General features: G+C 36.5%; 1 protein-coding gene across 3 annotated transcripts in view; it reads right to left on the bottom strand.

Moving 5' to 3' along the window:
- The window catches only part of LOC129236855 (b(0,+)-type amino acid transporter 1), a 103,366-nt gene that overhangs the window by 2,650 nt on the left and 80,353 nt on the right, over positions 1-20,363 (bottom strand). For 2 of the 3 annotated variants that reach the window (XM_054871124.1, XM_054871123.1), the window contains exons 3-8: positions 12,869-12,970; positions 5,640-5,882; positions 4,704-5,202; positions 4,543-4,639; positions 1,502-1,820; positions 987-1,435 (exon numbers count right to left, since the gene is read on the bottom strand). In XM_054871124.1, the coding sequence (XP_054727099.1) occupies positions 1,371-1,435; positions 1,502-1,820; positions 4,543-4,639; positions 4,704-5,202; positions 5,640-5,882; positions 12,869-12,970 (1,325 nt within the window). In that variant the 3' untranslated portion in view covers positions 987-1,370. Of the gene's footprint in view, positions 1-986; positions 1,436-1,501; positions 1,821-4,542; positions 4,640-4,703; positions 5,203-5,639; positions 5,883-12,868; positions 12,971-20,363 lie in introns of those variants that run through there. The other variant, XR_008581722.1, reaches the window with a different exon arrangement.

Genomic DNA, 20,363 nt, shown 5'->3' with positions numbered 1-20,363 from the left:
AGGGAATTGGAAAAAAACTGCACAGTTCAATGATCAGCTGTTATGTCTACCAATTAGCAGGTCTTCTTAATCTTCTTTTTAAATTTCTGATTAATATTTTTTATGGACAGCCGCTAATCAGTGCTGAATCAAGCTGAATGTGAACTTTGTGTAAACTTTAAAAGGAAAATGGGACCTAAACGCACATTTTACAAATGGAAGTTTAATTAAACTTTAAGATTTAAACTATAAGTCTAGAGATTTAGTTTCCCGGCACGCGGTCACCCAAAATACGCAAGCAATTGAGCCTGTTACAAAGAAAGAGTAATTTATGTTTTTCACATGGTTAAAGACGAGCAAAAATTTTTTACTCGAAAACAATCTTATTGTCTGCTGTTCTAAGAAATTTGATATTCAATTTTATTAATTAGAATTAGCAGAAATTAAATTTGGTTTTGAAAAAACTCACAAATATAATTAACTCTGTCCAGTTATTGTTAATTTTTTGTTGTTCTTTGTGTCCCTGTGCTGTTGGACAGTTTTCTATCCCTCGGCAAGTATTTTACGCTCACTCTTTTATGCCTGAAATTTGTGTGCTAGAAATCAAAGATACGGTCTTGGTGATTAGCTAACGGCACCTCAACATATGCAGTTTAAATTAATCAATCAGCTATTCACTTCTAAGATCAGCTGTTTCCCACTCGCTCCACTACACTTTTGCCTTCGTCACCCTGTAAGCTTTCTATTCAAATAAGTACGTATCCAATGTAAATTTGTTAAAATATACCGTAAAATATAGTAAAAATTCATAACCGCACACTTATAAGTATGCCTTACTTATACATACATACGTATTAACTACATTTAAATCCTAACAATAATCAAATACAATCGTACCTACGTAGCTTAATAAGCTTCTTTATATGATAGCTGCTCCCGCGCTATGTTTTACACATTTAATGCAATGGTTTTGAAACAGTAACATCTTTTGTTTTAGTTTTGTAAACGTTTTACTAAGATTCGGCAACAATCTGATGATTCTAATAAGCTTACAACTAAAAATATATAGTAGGTATATATCATGTGTATATATGTAGGTCTTTAGCAAAAACTTTATGCAATGCGAACTTTTTTTAAATTAATTAACTTTACTCTGAATGCTACAACACGTTTCATAGTTGAATATTTGTGTCTACTATTTCGCTAGTCTAGGTTAATCAGTTACCCTACTTCATACGTACATTATTCCCTCAGATCCTGAATAGGTAGTCTCTCCTTTACTTTTCATTGAATGATCCTTTATTTATATATTTGTATTGTTTGGTTGTTGTATACGGTTTTGTCTCAGCTGGTTTTCATTTTTCTGCAATTAATATTAACCTCTTGCAGTTTTATTCGAACATCGATGAGGTTGGCACCACTTCCAACAGCAGCTGGAAGAAGAGTGTCACTTTGTCTAAGCAAAAAGAAAAGAAAAAAAGAAATGAAAGTGCCTATATTTAATATTAAAATAAATACTTACTCATAAATCTCGGTGTCATGCCTAATTTAACAAATGGCACATAGAATATCAAACCGCCCAATATGAAGAGCAGCGCATAGAGATATTCAATGCGCGGTGTATCGATAATCGGCGCCACCACCAGATATATAGAGATCACCAGCACCACAACAGGAATGATGAGAGGCACTTTGTATGGCCTTGGATAGTTGGGTTTGGTGTAACGCATCACAATGAGTGCCAACATAGCACCGCCATAGAAAATCCAGGCGGTGAAGCTGAAGAAGTCAATCAGAGAGCCGATGGTGCCGTACAAAACCATAGCGGCAGCGATGATAGACTAAATGCATTAAGAATAATAAATAGTAAAATATCAAAAAAAAAAAAAAAGGATTACATATCAGCCGAAAAAAGTTATCCAAAATTTCACACATTTTTGTTTTTTTTAACTATTTTTAAACCCAATAAGTACGTGAGTAAGTAAGTGAGGAGTAAATCAGTGATGTTTTTAATTAATTTACAGTAAATTACAGTGAGTGAAGTAGGAGTGATTTTTTCACAGCTAAATGAAATCGTCCAGTGTTGACATAAGAACGATTAGGAAACCAGATTTGACGGCGGACCAAAAGGAAATAAGATTAGATAATGTGGATTACTGTTTTAACCGCTTTATCAAGCTTTTGATATCAAGACCTACTGTATATATATATATAATTGGCGCGTATACCCTTTTTGGGTGTTTGGCCGAGCTCCTCCTCCTATTTGTGGTGTGCGTCTTGATGTTGTTCCACAAATGGGGGGACCTACAGTTTCAAGCCGACTCCGAACGGCCGATATTTTTTATGAGGAGTTTTTTCATGGCAGAAATACACTCGGAGGTTTGCCATTGCCTGCCGAGGGGCGACCGCTATTAGAAAAATGTTTTTCTTAATTTTGGTGTTTTCACCGAGATTCGAACCTACGTTCTCTCTGTGAACTCCGAATGGTAGTCACGCACCAACCCATTCGGCGGCGGCCTATATCAGCAGGTATAAGAAAGAAGTAAGAACCAATGTACCTAAAGATATCTAGTCTTTGGAGAGCAGGGCAGCTAAGGAAGAGGTGCTGAGATGGATTCTACCTCCATGCAGCTCATGTCATGCATACCTCTCGGATAGTGACCTGTTGGGACTTTGCAGAATACTCCTCCGTCCAACTTCGAGCCATCCGTGAATAAGTTCATCAAGCCCTGCCTTCAAGTGTTTCAACCAGCCTACTCCTCCCTTGATGGGGTGTAGGTGGAGAATGTTCTGCTTGGACTAAGCGATGGTATAAAACGATCCGTTGCCAGGGGGATGAACCTAAAGCTTCTAAAGATACTTGAATGCCCGTTGGTGAGGTCGAGCCTGAGCCTGATTCCAATGAGGGCAAACCTTTTAACTCTCTCTGTCAAGTTAGCTATCAACTTAACTGAACTGAATATTCCAAATATAAGCATCTGCCGATTCTGATTAAAACTAGCCTAACAGAACTCGCCAGATCAAGAGATGGGTGGCGCGAATTTGTCTCTTTCTAAAGTAAAGCTCACGAGATTGCTTAAATTCAACAACAGCTCCAGTATTAAAGAAAAATAGCCTATCTCCATTAAGAACAATATAGGTAGTTACTAGATATGTTGCACCTAGCTGATGCAACTAAGCCACCGCAGGGCAGTCTCTGAATAACTAGCGATCTCAAAAGGCTGAACAAGACCACAGCAAAGATCATCACGGGAACTATATTTTCGACCCAACACTCCATTGATAGCGCATACCCGCCAGCCTTATCTGCAGTAGTTGTCAAAATACAAAAGAAGTTAAATAGGTTCACGACTTTCTATGTCGGTGGCCAGGAAGTCAGCTGAAGCGACTGAAACAGAGGTGACGGCAATAGAAATATCAGACCTCATCAACTTCAATTAATGGTTTAACGAGGCATATAATATTCATATAAATGTTAAAAGAACCCCAGGTGGAAGGAACAGCCGCAAGCTGTCACAATAGGCAAGTATGCCTCCGACTAAGCGCAATAGATTTCCGCATAGGAGGTTCCATTTTAACCTTACCCATCAAATGTTCAGAGGCTGCAAAAACTGCATAGACATCTATTTGTGCCTATAACATCACGGCGAATACCGAAAAATTGCATGAGGCTCCGTTTACTACCTTTTGGAGTTATAGCAGATATAACGTTCGTTGTTTTGCGGCTCAGCTTAAGAAATTAAACAAAAATTAAAATAAACAGAAAGCTTTGAGGACTCCACGCTACTCAATTTCCAAACTAGGTTTACGATTTAACCCTCCTTGCAGAAGCTGTGGGGACATTTCAGAGAAGGAGACTGTAGAGCACTTTCCCTGTAAATGTCGCGGCTTGGCAGCTAGACGATTAAGGTCATTGGGTGCTGCTTTCTTCGACAGCCAGGGGCAGTGCGCCAACCTAAATCCCGTCAACCTTCTCCATTATATCAACAGCTCTGGTTGGGAAGTGCCAGAGTGGTACTTCAACCATTTCACCTGCCTACTCACCTCCTGCAGGGTCGAGTCTCACTGTCATCATCACCAAAAACTCATTGAAATTGTATTCTAAAAAAATTTTGATAGCAGAGATTTTTTGTAGTTCGTTACTACATCGTATTTATTTTGCTTTGAATATTAAAGTAAATATTTCGTTGATAAAATGTTTGGATTCTTGAACAAAATGAATCTTTAGCTCTCGCATAGCAGACATTCTATGCACAGCTCTTGGTTTGGGAATCTAATTCCTACTGTGGGAGTTGTCGATACTTCCAAAATAGTGAGATTGCCAAGATCAACGAAAAATTTAAACGAGATAAAAGGCGGTCGCTGTAGCCGAACGGATTTGCGCGTAACTTCCATTCCGTAGAGCCCGGGTACGGAATCCACTTTTCCTCTTTTTTGCTAGCTCTATTTAATTGTATCGCAATCCCATTTGAGATAGCTTCCTTATTCTAATCTAATCTATCTTCTCTTTAAATGTTTTTTTTTTTATAATATCAAAGTGTATTGCGTTCTTGCTATACTCACATGGAAAATCAATCCAGGTGCCGGCGTCAGGCGACGTACATGCACGTACGATAGTATATCCATTAGGTGACCTTCACGACTCGCCGCAAAACACAAACTAAAATTTTAATTAAAAAATCAAAAATCGAAACACATTTTCAATTATCTTTTTTTCCACTCACCGTCCTGCTGCGAATAGAGTCCCATTGGCGCTACCAAAGGTGCTCACTGTCACACTGAGCGGCATTAGCCAAGCCATAGCGCCCAGAATGCGATTACCGAAGGTCACGGCCACTGCTTCCGAATCGATCATTTCGGTAGGTGACATCGCCGCCAAATATGAGATGTTGATGAGAGCGTAGCATAGCGTCACTAATGGTATGCCAATCATAATGGACCGTGGCAAATTCTTGCTTGGATTCTTGATCTCCTCAGTGACATAGTTCAAATTATTCCAGCCATCGTACGCCCAGAGGCCTGTGTAAAAAGCGGTCGCTATCGCGCCAATGGTGGGTGTGTTGCCACTAAATGCATTCGACAGATGTTGTGTATTGCCTTGGAATAGTTTCCAAGCGCCGCCACAGATAACAATCAGGACGGCAACCAATTTGGCAGCGGTGAATATATTCTGCACAGCCATGCCCAGATTCACACTATAACAATTCACGAACAGTATCATAACTATAGAGGGGGCAGGTGGACGAAGGCGAAGTAGGCAGAGGCAGAGGCGGAGGCATCGTAGTGGGACGTAGGATGTTTTGATTGTTTGTTTGTTTTAAATTTAAATTTTTTTTTAATTTGATAGGACGGATGAATGGATACAAAGAGTATACAATAGCCGGAATTTTTGAGGAGAAATATAGAGAATAATTTTGTCAAAAAATTAATAAAAAATAGTTTAAAGAAAACTTCGCATGTATGAGTGTATGTTTGCATATGGAAGTGTGCGTGATCCTTTTTGTTTTTTTTTCCTTGGATTTTTTTTTGTGGTTTTGCTATTTTTTGGGGAGGCAACTCTTCGTTTTGTTTCAAAGGATTTTCAGGATAAAAACAACACAACTAAGCAAACGAAAATGCAAAATATGTATGTGCGTATATTAAATATATAGAATGCTTACCAATTGCCAGCAGTGCAACCATTTTAACCACCGATGTTGGTGGATCACATTCGGCAACGAATGCCTCAACTCCATACTGCGCAAAGGAGAGACAAATTATAGCCATTTGCGATGGCTTCAGGACCAATGTCGATACCCATGAGAATAAAAATGCGGGAGCCGGACCAAATGCGTCCATAAAATATGCCCACTCAGCGCCAGACGATGTATTCATCGTACCCAATTCAGCATATGCCAGAGCGCCTGAAAGTAGATGAAAAAAACAAAAAAATTAAGTAATCATTCAATGTAGAATGGAAATTTAGAGGACTAGGAATAAGCAAAATATTGTTTTGAACGGTGTGCCACATTTTCAACTGAAATACTATAGCGCGCACAATCTGTCGGGTGGAGCGATTGTCACGACTTAGGTATTTCAATGATTCAATGATTTCAGTGTTTGCGGCCACAAACTCAAAATTTCGGTAATAATTTTGTAAAACATCAATTGAATTCCACCATAACCGAAATGTAAAAACAGTTATAGTCCTACATACACTAATCGGAAATAGTATTTCATGTACTACAGGATCTTTCAAGCTTAAGATTCACAAATTCTGCCCTCGAAAAAGAAAAGTTAAGGAAAAGTTGGAGGTATTATGAACAATAGCGTTGAATTCACGAATAGATCGAACAAAAGGTGCATTATAGCCTAGAAATGCGGCGGCGTTAATCGGGACTACCGGCGCAGTTAATTCTGGTTAAAATTCCAGCCCGGCAGATGGTTGTTGTGCGGATTAGTGAACAGCGGATTTGTTTATTGGATAGTTTTGTCAGTAAAAGATGGATTGCAGACGACAAGTACGGATATGAGCTGCCCTGATACTAGAAAATAATTATTTATTTAAAAAAAAATTTTAAATTGCTATTTCTCAAATCGCTCCGAAATATCGAAACAATTAATGAAATATCAAATGTACTAGTGCAAACTAGTATTGCATCCAGTCTTTCTTGTTCCTCTCTTTAGAAGTTTCATTTTTTTTTTCACAATCGATATTAACTAACATTTTTCGGCAATGTTGCCATCCAAAATTCCCTTAATCGGCCTAAATTATGAGAATTAAGTCTAGTTGTCAATCCACATTAGTTGCACTTTATTCCTGAAATAAATCCGAATTAAGCTGTTAATCCCGATTAAAGCCACCATTAGATGAATAAATAATCGTCACGAAGGAGACGTTAACAGTTACACTACTGATAATTTTATAAATAAAAGAAATGATAGACCTACAACTCTCCAAAAACTTTAGCTTTATGGACAATGGCCTACCAGGATATGAGGATATGGGTTACCTATAGTTTAAAGTGCAAGTTCTTGAGTCAGTCTCCATATAAAAATAACATTTTCAATATCTTTTTTTCCATGTTCACTCTTCTCGGGAGCATAGGGCCTCGACAAGACATTTGCCTTGCGTTGGTTTCGTTAATCTATTTGATTTCTGACAGGGTAGGTGATTAGCCTGCCGCTACCAGTCCTAAACTTAGGAACAACGCCTTCTTACTGCTTGGAGCGCCATCTGTGTTTTACATTTTTCTGCCAGAAGGATCGAACAGATAGTTGAGGACTTCGCTAAAGTTGACGTGTCTGCGCCAATACCGCGGTTAGCTGCTTCCTGTTGCTGGCGCCAGTGATGCAATGTGTAACTTTTCTTTGCCAGTATTTCACCAGCCACAGCGTTGATTATTGTGCGGGCGTGAGGATAGAAAGGATAAGTTTGGGTTTGAGGAGTGAGTTTGAAAATATTTTTGGGATGGAAAATTATTAGAAAGAGGGAAAGTAAGTAAATTTAGAAAAGTGCGCGGACCGTGCGGACCACTACCGAGGTCATATTCAATATATGACTTGATAAATGATGTGAAGAGAAGCGTAAGGATATTCGGACCAGAGAATTTATACAAAACATAGTATGGGGTAGGACTTCGACGTTATGTAACTCATATGCTTATTAAAAGAGAATCATCTATCAGCAATTACTCCAAGGCCTTTAATCTCACTAACGCGCTTTATTTGGACAGCTGTCAGAGTTCGAGATTGTGAAGTAGAAGATCTACATTTTACTAAAATGAGTTTTATTTCACTTGAAAGCCGTATGAAAATAATTGAAATTCAAATTAGCTGATTTTAATTTTTTAAAAAATTGTATGTCAGACGATGCTCATTTCCATTGGAACAGACCATCTTTGGGCATTCTAAAATCTACGGCGATATGTGGAGAAGCCTGTAAATTCCACTTGTGCTACTGTTTGGTGCGCACTGTCAACCGGTGGTATGCCATTGGGCAAGATATCTTTGAAAATGCAGCTACAAGCTGGCGCAAAATTAATTATACAATTTTGTTTTTTAAAAACTTTTTTACTGAACAAAAAAAATATTTTGAGTGATAGAAACCTTTATTTTGACCTTAACGCGGTTCATTGCTTGGCTGTTTGTATACTGGAGCGGTCTGTTTATATATATATATATATAATTGGCGCGTACACCCTTTTTGGGTGTTTGGCTGAGCTCCTCCTCCTATTTATGGTGTGCGTCTTGACGTTGTTCCACAAATGGAGGGACCTACAGTTTCAAGCCGTCTCCGAACGGCTTATATTTTTATGAGGAGCTTTTTCATGGCAGAAATACACTGATACTGTGAATAGTGTTCGCTATCGTGAGATGATAACAAACTTTTTATGACCCGAATTGGAAGATATGGATGTAGACGATATGTGGTTTCAACAGGACGGTGCCACTTGTCACACAGCTAACGAAACAATGGCTCTTTTGCGCAAAAAATTTGATGGACGAATAATCTCACATCGCGGCGATGTCAATTGGCCGCCAAGATCATGTGATTTGACACCGTTGGACTTCTTTCTTTGAGGTTATTTGATATTTTGCTTCATACGTAATTTAGCGATACCTATATTATCATAATAAAGAGAAATGACAGTAATTTCCGAAAAAACTTGTATTTTATTCAAAATCAACACTGGCCTTTGAAACTTAACCACCCTTTATATAAATCCTGACCAAATTGTTAAACAACATACTTAATGGGGACTAAAAACAAAACAAAAAATGTAAGCCGCTTCTGAATGGCAGACGGGTTTTATGAAGAGCTGTTTCATGCCAGAAATAAACTCGGAGGTTTACCTTTCTAATATTTCATTATTTTGAATTATTATTAGAGATTTGCCTTTTCTATTATTTGGGTGTACCGTTCCCGAAGCGAGTTTCGAACGCGGACACTTCCGAATATTCACGCACCAAACCATTCAGCTATGGCGGCGATCTTCTACCAAATAAACAGAAAATGAATTCCCATTCCAAAGTATGTGTTTAATTTCAATATCAAAAAGAAAGTCGAAAATGCACGCAAACCTGTATGTGCGGCAACCCGTCAATATTGTTGAAGGTTCCTTCCGTGTATTGTTTCGATATCAGTGGTTTTTCAAATACTTCTTGAATAGTCGAAATTATCGCCTGTTCTATTAAAGGTAAAATGAAAAAATTTGCTACATTGTTACGTACACTTGTATGTTTATGTCTGCATTTGTAAGTACATAGTGGTCCTGATTTGCAACAAATTGGTTTACAACCGGCGCACAATTGACAAATGGGCGCCACAACCATATGCAACAAAACACATGCACATGAATGCATTTTTGCTTGCGCATGTGTATGTTCATACATATGTGTACTTACATACATGCGTACGTATGTACATATATCGATGCACGCCAGTAACATTGTTCGACCCCGGCCAACAGTGAAATTATTGTCAATTTGCCAACGAAAAGCATCACATAGAATCCACAGGTCTACAGGTACGAGTACATATGCACGTAAGTATTTACTCTACTGAGCTTACATCCATAGACACATACTCATATAATAGACATGTACTTATATATGGTATGCAATTTTTTAGGAATGATTTAGACGTTAATCATGTGCAACATAGCTGTATAAAATGCGACGTAAGTAAATTAACTAATGAAATGCGCTTGCAGGCGAGACGAAACATTAAATATTATACTTTTTAAATACCTACAAAGTAATCAACGCGTAGCAAATTTTAATGCCATTTGAGAGTATTTTGTTTAACAAGTGCAATAAATTTCATTGTGGGTGGAGAAGTAAAAATGTTGTTTCGGTCGTTTGCCGCGTTAAGCTTCATAAAAAATCGATAAAAATTTTAAATGAATTCATAAACTTGCGCACATACACATATGCATGTACGTATGTATTATTTGCTTAAGTTAGATTTTCTTATTGACTTTTATCAGGGTTGAGAAGTACTAGCTTTCAAATGTTCAAACTTCAGTCATTCTAATACTCATTATAATGAACTTGAAAAAAAAAATATATATTTAAATTTAAATTTGTTTACCAAATTGCAAAAACGTATTCGGTACATTAGTCCATTCATGCTATACATACATATATTGATAAATATTTGTGTAGGTATTTCAGTAATTTCTATTTATTTATTGCAATAAGTAATCTCTTAATTATACATAGATTATATTATAAATTTTCTCAACGAATAACAGGGGATATTGTTTTTTTTTTTTTTTTTGTTATTGGTAAAACCAAGGGTTAGAGCACTTCCTTTAAGATAAGTAGATATTTAATTCGAAATAAGCTCAAGCAACGAGTTTCCTTTGAATTTTTAGTGCGATTATTATCCGATTCCATATTATAGGTTCGTTGAAAAGTAATGAACGCAAAAATAAAATAATATGAATTTTTAAAAGAAATTATATTTTTATCTAAAATTATGCCATTATTTTACTTAAATTAAATTAATATTCATTTATATTTATTTTATTTATACAACAAATTCACTTTTAGTTTCCTTTTTTTTTGCAGAATATTAACATTTTTAAGTAAGTGAATTTTATTTTTTCGAATTTCTAACGCTTTTCTTTATTTTATTCACAGGAATACCAACAGGGCATTGCAAATTGAATCATCATCCTACTACTTTGAGAATATACTCCAATGGAACTTGCAGATTCTGTAGGGTTAAAAAGAAAACTGCCAGACATGTACTGGCATCGTGCCCAGCACTGATGCATAAGTGGCACAAGCACCTGGGTAAAAATTTTTTGCCAGAGAAGTTAATAAAAGTCAATAAAATAAGAAAAATACTAAAATTTATGGAGGAAATTGGGCTTCGAGAAATACTCTGAGTCCTTGAAGGGGGCACGATAGATCTTTCAAATCGCAGTGTGAAATCTTGCACTAATTAGGACACGCTGATATTTTTCATACACAAGTGGCATTTATTTTCTTTTTTAATAATTTATTTTTATTTTTATTAATTCTAGTAAATATTATTTTTATTTAGAACTCAGCGAAAGGAGAAAGGGGAATTTTGATGGCAACATTGCCGGAAAATGACAGTTAATATCTATGGTGATTCAAAAATAATGAAAATTTTAAAGAGAAGAACAAGAAAAGCTGAATGCAATGCTTAAATTGAAATTTGCATAGGTCGAGCCAAGGAGCGCCAAGAGATTTGGTGGCCCCTAAAACACAAAGGCTAAAAAGCCAATTGTACTTAGAACTCTGGAAAGAGGCTATGGTAGATAGTCAAGGAGGAAAAGATAAAAGTACCAGAGTAAGAGATAGGAAAGAATAGAGACAGAGACAAAGGTAGTTAGTCCTGTGAAAATTTTCCAGATTCTTTATCAAATCTGTAAATATCCTCTAGTTTGAGCGAACGAATATTACCCAAAATTCCTAGCCTTGCTCTAACAAAGGCAGGATACTCACAGAGTAAGTGCTCAGTGCTATCCGCCTCCTCCAAATAAGACAGACACATTGGGTCCTCAATGATTGCAATGGTGGTCATATGCTGATCCCATGGAATGTCTCCTGTAATAATACCGACCATCAACCGAACGTCTTTCTATCCAAGTTTTAGTAGAAAGTTTGACAGTTTTCAGTTCGGACTTGTCCCAAAACACTTTGCAGTTCTGCAGCGTTCTAGACTGGACCATCGCTTTTTAGGTAAATTGCATATATAATCGCTGATCCAATTCCTGATTCCTGCGAAACTGATTCCGATTATTGGCTATGGCCCTTGTGGGGGAACCGCTGATCCACGGTTGACCAATTCATCGGCAATTTCGTTTCCTTGAACACCGGAGTGTTCTAGAACTCATATAAGTACAAGCCTGCTCTGGCTAGCGACAGAATTAAGCTTCTTCTCACATTCTTGAACAATCTTTGAGGTTTGTAACGCGTTCTTCAGGGCCTTCAGTGCAGCCTGACTATCACTGAAAAATCCTATCTGTTTCCCCCTCCATCTCCTCTCGATTATCCATTCCGCTACTTTCCGGATGGCAAAAATTTCTCTTTTGAAAATAATTGCCATTTCGCCCATAGAAATGCTAGTTTGCATTAACATTGTTTTGATATTTCGGAGCAGTTTGAGAAATTGCAATTTAATATATTTTTAAATAAATAATTATTTTCTAGTATCAAGGCAACTAAAACCCGAATTTGTTGCCTGCGGCCCATTTTTTACTGACAAAACTATCCAATAAGCAAATCAGCTGTTCACTAACCCGGGTAACAAGCGTATGTCACACTACAATTTTAATCAGAATTAACTACCCCGGTAATCGCGATTAACACCGCCGTTTGTCTAGGCTATAACTTCTTACTATATCGTTCGTTCCCCTGTTGAATGGAAGAGATAAGGTTTCAACCAGATGGCGCAAAATGTCGCAGAGTGGGGTAGACTTATTGGAGGAAAAATTTGACGGCAATATAATTTCACCTAATAAATCTGTCGATTCACCTTCACGATAAATCAACTCCTCCTCTTATCAGAAAAACCAGCCTCTGATTTGAAATTCTGCTCCTGAGTTATATTTGTTATATCGCATAGAGTCGATATATTTGATCACTAAAATTGTTTGTGTACTTTTTTTTTGTTTTTTTTTGTTCAGCAAATAGAATGTTATTGAAATTTGAGTTGTTGATGTTTACATTTCCTGCGAGGGGTGCATACTTATCATTAGCTACATATTTACATAAAAATGTCTGAAATCATTTGCGAAAAGTCGGCACATAATATAAACATCTGCGGCAATTGCAAGTTGCTATTATATTTATTATTATTATTATTATTAATACCATTACTATTGCGGTATTTATTTTTATTTCGATAATTGTAGCGATTACTTACCCAACAACGAGAGCAAACCACAGGCCAGCCATATTATAAAGCTAACACCAACGGAACCAGTACGAACTAGTAGACCTGAAGGCGACACAAATATTCCAGACCCTGCAATTGAAAATTTATTTGATTTATAAAATTGTGTCACAAATATATAATTAAATGAAATGACAATTTGGATGTATATAATTTGGTATATACATAGATATGTATTGTACATAACACTATGTGACAATATGGAACGAAAAAAGGCCAGAATAAATTACGGTATGGCAATTACGAGAGAGGAGGAGCTGTAGAAGTTGAATATAGGACTACCCACCCTTTTGTTCCTAAACGTCAAAATTTTGGTTTTGATTTGTCAATTTTTTAGTTAAATTGGTGATTTAAATTACAAGGTGGCGCAAATTAACCATCCAATTTTGTTTCTGAAAAAATATTTTACTAAACAAAAAAATATTTTAAGTGATGGAAATCTTTAATTTGACCTTGGCGCACTCCATTGCTTGTCTGTTTTGGTAGATGTTTAGTTCACAAATGTCAAATCTGATTGACGTACGACGCCATTTACAAAAATTATAAATCTGCCTAATTTTTCGCCTTCTTGTATTTGAAAAAACATCGTATAAAATTAGATTTGCCATTAATATTATTTTTAGGGGTCTATATTACAATTTATTGACGCACATTTGTAAGGAAAATTGTTACCCACTATTGCTTACCCGTGTGGGTCATTTTGACCCTTATTTTTAAAAATCGGAAAAATATTAAACGTTTGTGGCTGACTGAAAATTTTAGTTGTAGTCTTCTCAGACGAAAACAGTGTGTGATAGCGGAGGAAAAAGTATACCATTAATTTGTTTCAAACACCACTAACAAAATTAACCATTACACATCATCCCTTTTGAAAAAGGTTTGGTTTTGTCGGTCAGTGTTATTGACTTAAATTTAGACAAAAGTATTAAATTTGAATTTGAGGCAGAAATTATTACTCCTAACTACAGTTGAACTGAAACTTTTGACTTAAATACATACTTGTATTTTTTAGTTTGGACTGAGCGGTGTTACTAAGCCAGGATAAGCCAACTATTGGCCATAGGTAAATACTTACGAGGATCAAGCATCGAAAGCCTTTACCGGCCAGTGTTGTACTTAACCCGAACTACACCTAACTACCGTCTAAGCACAGATTTACTGATTTGAGCACTTGGCTCTACGTCAGTTACTCTTCGTATGCATTCCACCAAAAGTTCCATCTACTTTACATTTCCTACAGTTTCGTTTTTTTTTCAGAAAGAAGAAACCACACCAGTTGTGCCTGTCCACCGCCTAGCATATCTGTCTCTCGCCGACTTAAAAATCCGTTTCTTTGTCTGGTATCGCCTGTTTACCTGCCGCTGACCTCGTAGACGATGCTTCACTCACTTCTGCGTACTTTAAAGCATTGCATATCGCTGATTGTTGACAAAATCTCATTCTACGTATACTTTGAAGTCCGAATCTGCTCATAGTGAGTCACATCTGCTAGCCGCAAATCGTGGGTATACAAAAACGAAAGCCTTGCATTTTCCTCTTCCTGACAAACTGGGCATAAAGGCGGCGCACATAGAGCAAAACGATGTAAATATTCTGATAACAATCATGACCTATCAGCAATTGTATTAGCTAGAAGTTAAGCTCACCATACCTTCGAAGTTTGGGATATTAGCGTATAAGTCCACCTTACCTTTCTCTAGTTTTCCCAACGCATATGCCATTTTCGCAAAGAACCAAGACCAACAAAACCACGTCGTTGTCAGTCAAGTAATATAAACCTCGAATTTTTGGTAGAAGGATTATTATTTGGACCGTCTCATAAGGTAATGTGAAACAATTAACCAAAAAAGAAAGGATTTGTGGGAAAATAATTTGTGGGTTTTGCACCATAATAACCCACCGTCGTGCAGTCCTATCGTTATCCGCGAATTTTTCACCAAGAACGAAACGAATACCATCCAACAGCCATCGAATTCACCTGATATGATTCAGTTTTACCGAGTCAAAAAAGCGCGTTTTAACAGTTGCAAGGAAATAATAGAAAAATTGAAGACGACTCTGATGGTTATACCGTAAATAGAGCTCCAGAAATTTTTCGGGCAAATTTAGATCAAACGCTGGCATTAGTGCGTTGCAGTTGATGGGGCGTATTTTGAATGCGATAATATCACTTTTGAGGAATAAATTTTTATTTTGAGTTTTATGAATATGTTCGAGGAAATTTTTTGGATCAAGGTGGTATCTACTTCAAAAGTGACACAACTACAATAAAATTTAACTAAAATTATGTTTTATATTTTTGCGATTCATAGTGCATATCTCAACTCGGTTTTTGTTGTAAATTTCTGCCGAAATAGTTAAGTTCCTCCTCATACTTGCAAGCCACTGGGCTAACAACTTTCTTTAAAGTTTCCTGGCAAGCAGAAAATGTTGAGCTTTGTATCTTTTAAAGATTATATCAGATACGTTCATAGTGTACGAGTATATGAAAATTTGCCGCTTTTTGTACTCGAGTTTGACCTTCGGGTAACTTTTTAACTAACTATTAGCCTTTTGGTCATTCACAGTATGATCAACTAAGCAAATCTGAAATTTATTTGTGCAAAATATTTTTTGCTTTCAAATTATTAAATACCAAATTTTTTTTCTATTACAATACCTTTCTTTTTTTTTTGTGTAGTGCGAAAAGTAGTATAATGGAGCCGACTGTTATAATTATTTTTGAATAACTACAAAAAAAAAATTAATTATTTTGTCAAATAAGCGATTTGTGTATAAAGGGAATGCGAAAAATACTCTAAGCGGTTACTGATTTTGAATGCCTTATAAATTTGCATTCATGTCAAATTTAGTAGCTGTGACCCAGGTAGAGAATGACCTTGGCTGAATGCATTTCAATGCCCCACAGCGTTTAGTTAGCAATTATATTTGACCTTCGGCTTTAAAAAGCAATAGACGCCATGACATTCAGAGCCAGTGCGTTTAACCGCCATATAAACGTCTGCATGTGTAAATAGGAAATAGTGCGAATGTACAATAGTATGAAATATATGCATACATATAATATAAATGCATATATATCTCGATTACTATTCGTTCTGTATATCCACATGTGTACATATAATACCATGCACTTTTCTCATATAAACTCAATTCGCATTTATTGTTCCTTTGGCGCCACTTGCACAGTCTGTCACCTGACACGCGATACACAAAGAAGGTGTAGAAAATTAATGATTTTATTTTATTACAACTTTTAGTAACCCAACTTCAGCTATGCACCTATAGGCGTTCTCGCACGAAACTAGCTGCGGTGCAAAGTGCCAGAGTGTTGTTTACAAAACATGTGCAACGCATTTAAAGCTCAAAGGGGGAAGAAGCCGTTGCTTGTTGAGTAGAACGGAATGGATATAAGCAACGCACCGCTTAAAATCTTTTCACATTGAATATTGTGTAAAATCTAAACCAATTCTTCTGCTGTGTCACACAGGCATATCATACATTTTTTTTGTTTTTCTAAAATATGTGTACAGTATGTGTCAGAAAAAAGGAACCGCGATTATTCATGAAGTATAAAAGATATATATTTAAAATAACACAACATAAATTAGTAAATAACATAAAAGTATGTACAAAACTACGAGTCGCAATTACTCAATAAGCTGTGTAATCTCCATAGTTGTCGAGTTTATCCTGACATCTTCTCAGCATGCTTTGACGCTTTTCTGCGTAGCTTGTCGACAAAGAGGACCAGATTTTGCGAACTTGACTCACAAGTTGCTTTAAATCGTGGACTATCTTTTCAACAAGATGCGTTTTCATAATTCCCCACACATTTACAATGGGGTTGGCGTCTGAGGACTAGAAAGGCCAGTTCATTACTGCGACGCCATTTTCCTGTTTTGTTGTTTCTCAGTAGTGTTTCTTGAGAGTAGTGGTTTTGACGATCTGGCGTAAGATAATTTCGGCCCTTTCGAATGCGTGCATAAAAATACCGCGTCGAAACGCTTCGCGTACTTCTCACTCATTTTTATTTGGATGCGTTTACGGGAAAGTTTTGAACGACACTAACCTCAGTTAGCACTGGCGTCATAGCCCTTAAGTGGGACTATTACGCAGCAAAATGCAGAGCGAAATATATCTTGAAGTTACAAGAAAAAAAACGTTTTTTTTTCTGACATAGACTGTATAATGTTATATTTTATAAATTATAAATCCAGTGGATATATAAAACGTATCTCTAAATAAATATAAAATTGACTTTTTGGCTTTTAATGGATAAAGGTTCGATTACTCATAATTCGCTGTGCAAAACTAGGAACTTTTTCTTGCATTATGATTTCACACGCCATAGAACTCTTAAAATGTTTCTAGGTTCGCAGTTTTATAGTTTATAATATTTTAGAATAACAAAAGACAAATTTAGAGTGACTAAAAAATAATCTTGGCTTCTAACAATTTTTTTCCACTGAGGTGTCATGCCTTTTTTCATACAAAGCAAATGCTCGAATTATTTTATATGGATGAAAAACCTAGTACCGTCAGCAAGCAATTGTCAAAAATCAACGGGTTTTTGTAGTCACTTGAAGTTTGCACTTTATTATACTAAAATTCCATATGCTATTATATAAAAATGCATTCTCAGAAAAATTCTAAAAATTCTCGTTAAGGGTTTTGATGAAATTTTGAAAATTTCGGTGCTCAAATTCATATGTAAGTAGGTAGGTAAAATAGTTGAAGTGATATTCTGGCACTACTCAAGTAGCGCTAAAGCGCCGTTTTGATATCATTTTGAGACCTCTAACAGGCAGATATCTGCAGCCAACCATGATATAATGGAGAAGATTGTGGGATTTAGTCTGGCGCACTGCCCCAGACTGTCAAAGAAAGGAGCACCCAGTGATCTTAATCGCCTAGCTGCCAAGCCCGGACATTTACAGAGAAAGTGCTCAACAGTCTCCTTCTCTTAAAAGTCCCCACAGCTTCTGCAATGGGGGTTAAATGGTAACCCTAGTTTTTCCGCGTGTGTGCCGATCGTCCAGTGACCGATAAACGTTCATAGGTAAGGGGCCTCCAATTATTGGCTAGCGGGCAAGCACAGTAGACCACGTTAGAGGTCCGATAATAATAATAATAAAAATATTCTTAGCAATAACTTCGCCATAATAGCGGAACATTGTCTTAAAAAACATAATCCAAATACATGAATTGACACAAAAATAAATATAGTATTTTTATGTATTTTGACTCAAAATTTTCAAATAATTTTTGCCCATGCTAAAATTCTAAAATTTTGTACTTATCTCCCTTCTAATAAATATATTCGTGCATGTATGCATTTATACCTAATGTCCCAAGCATTATTTGCTGCACAATACACACACATATGTACATACTTACATATGTACCCAGCTTATGCTCTTACAATTGAAATTATTTTGCTAAGGACAGGACTAACCACATACGTCAACTCTTTGCTTGAATTTACTTTCGTTTACTTATTTTTATTTTAATTAATTCTTCTCAAAGAAAATAAGAATGTAATATTCTTATATAAAAAAATTTATTTGAGATGTATGTATATACAGTTTAATGAAAGTACGTAGATATATACATATACATACCTATATGTATATGTGTGTTATTTCATTTCTTAAATTGAATTTATTTTCATTACTCTCAACGGTATGACAACTATTATGCTTAGAACATTAGTTTTATATATACATAAATATTTCGCTAAAATTTTGTAAATATATCGGTTCCTCTATGTTCGGCACGTGGTGTATACAATTGGCGTAGTGATATAAGGGATTTCTCAGACGAAATTCAACGAAATAAACTACGTATATAATATCTGTAATAGTAGCCAGCAAATAGACACCTACGAGTACAAGTACTTATATGTCGCAGATAACCTAAAACGCCGCCCTCCTCGCCATGTGCATTTCATAATTATGGAACAGGAATTCATTGGCGTGGTTTGACAATTCATTTGCTTTTTATTTAATTTTAACAATTTTTTATTAAATTATAGTTCATTTTACCACAAAAAATCATATATGTAAGTCCAAACTTCAAACTTTGTGAAAATAAGTTTAATCGAAATTTTATACATTTAAAAAAAATGTTTAGAAAACTTTCGAATACGGCTTTTATAGCACATTGAATGAGCGAATTGTCATTCTGAGCGACAGTTCGGCGGTAATCAAGGCGTTGTCATGCTTTGAAATCAAGTGCTTATAACTTATGCTTTGAGTACATCGAGCGCATCCGCCTCGTGTGGAACCTAGAACATAGCAGTATAACTGGGAACAAAGTATACGATGGCCTCGTTATTAATAGGACCCGCATCTTTCCTTGCTATGGGACAATACGCTATCAAAGAGGAACTTAGAAGCGAAGCATTAAGGCTTCGAGGGGTAAGCTGGTACCAAACTATGGGATACAGCAAACGAAGTTCTTACTGGGGGAATAATCAAAAAAGGTTCAGGCAACTCATAACCCTCGCTAAGAACAAACTGAGAATGCTCAATGGCATTCCCACAGGTCATTGCAGATTGCGCAGCCATTGCACACACCATCTTTTTGTATAGGATGCTATGCGAGAAAACGATTAAAAATTTCGGCCGGGTGTGGCCAGATGAAAAGTGCATACGCTCAGCCCAACTTCATCTTAGGTTTAGGGCTGAGTTTAGAAGAGGCATTGGATCAGCATTGGAACAATGTAGAGGGTCTTAAACACTCCAAAAAGTTCCTAAGTTTCAACGCTAAAAGAGCTAACATGGCCCTCACGTTAAACAAAAAGAGCATTCGCACTCTCACAGGCGCCCTCACGGGTCACTTCACCTGCAACAAACACTTACATAAATTAGGCATAACTAACACCAGCACCCTCAGATTCTGCTGCGAAGATGAGGAGTCTATAGAACATCTCATTATCGAATGTCCGGGGTTGACGCATAGAAGGAAAAGGTTTCAATCACTCCCTCAGAAGGAGCTGGTACAATTCCTAAGCATACTTAACAGTCAATAGACAGCATAGGGTGCACAATAGATCAATATGGTCGCAGTGCTAAAGGGCCATACCTTAACCCTTTACAACCATTAACCATAACCATTAGAAGAGGCACTGTAATGAATAGAGGGTACGAAAAAACGTGGCGTCGAAGTGCATACTTCATTTTGATTCATTCGTTCATTTATAACCCATGGAATTTTGGTAAAATAAAGTGCAGGTTTAAAGTGGCTCAAAACTCGCGTTGATTTTTCACAATTTATTTTGCAAGTGGCCTTATGAATTTTTTCTTTATAGCGAAAGCTCGAAACTTTTTTTATATCGAAGAAAACACCCAACATCATCAGCCAAAAAAAAAGAATTTCAAGAATCAACGCAATTTTTAAGCCACCCTTTTGCGCGTTCTTATGGTAACCGGCAAAGTAAAATATGTGGACCTTACATTTG

This window comes from Anastrepha obliqua, chromosome 2 (assembly GCF_027943255.1).
Source record: "Anastrepha obliqua isolate idAnaObli1 chromosome 2, idAnaObli1_1.0, whole genome shotgun sequence".
NCBI classification, from domain to species: Eukaryota; Metazoa; Arthropoda; class Insecta; order Diptera; family Tephritidae; genus Anastrepha; species Anastrepha obliqua.
The sequence above is the reverse complement of the archived record's forward strand: the minus strand, read 5'-3'. Positions and strand labels throughout refer to the sequence as shown.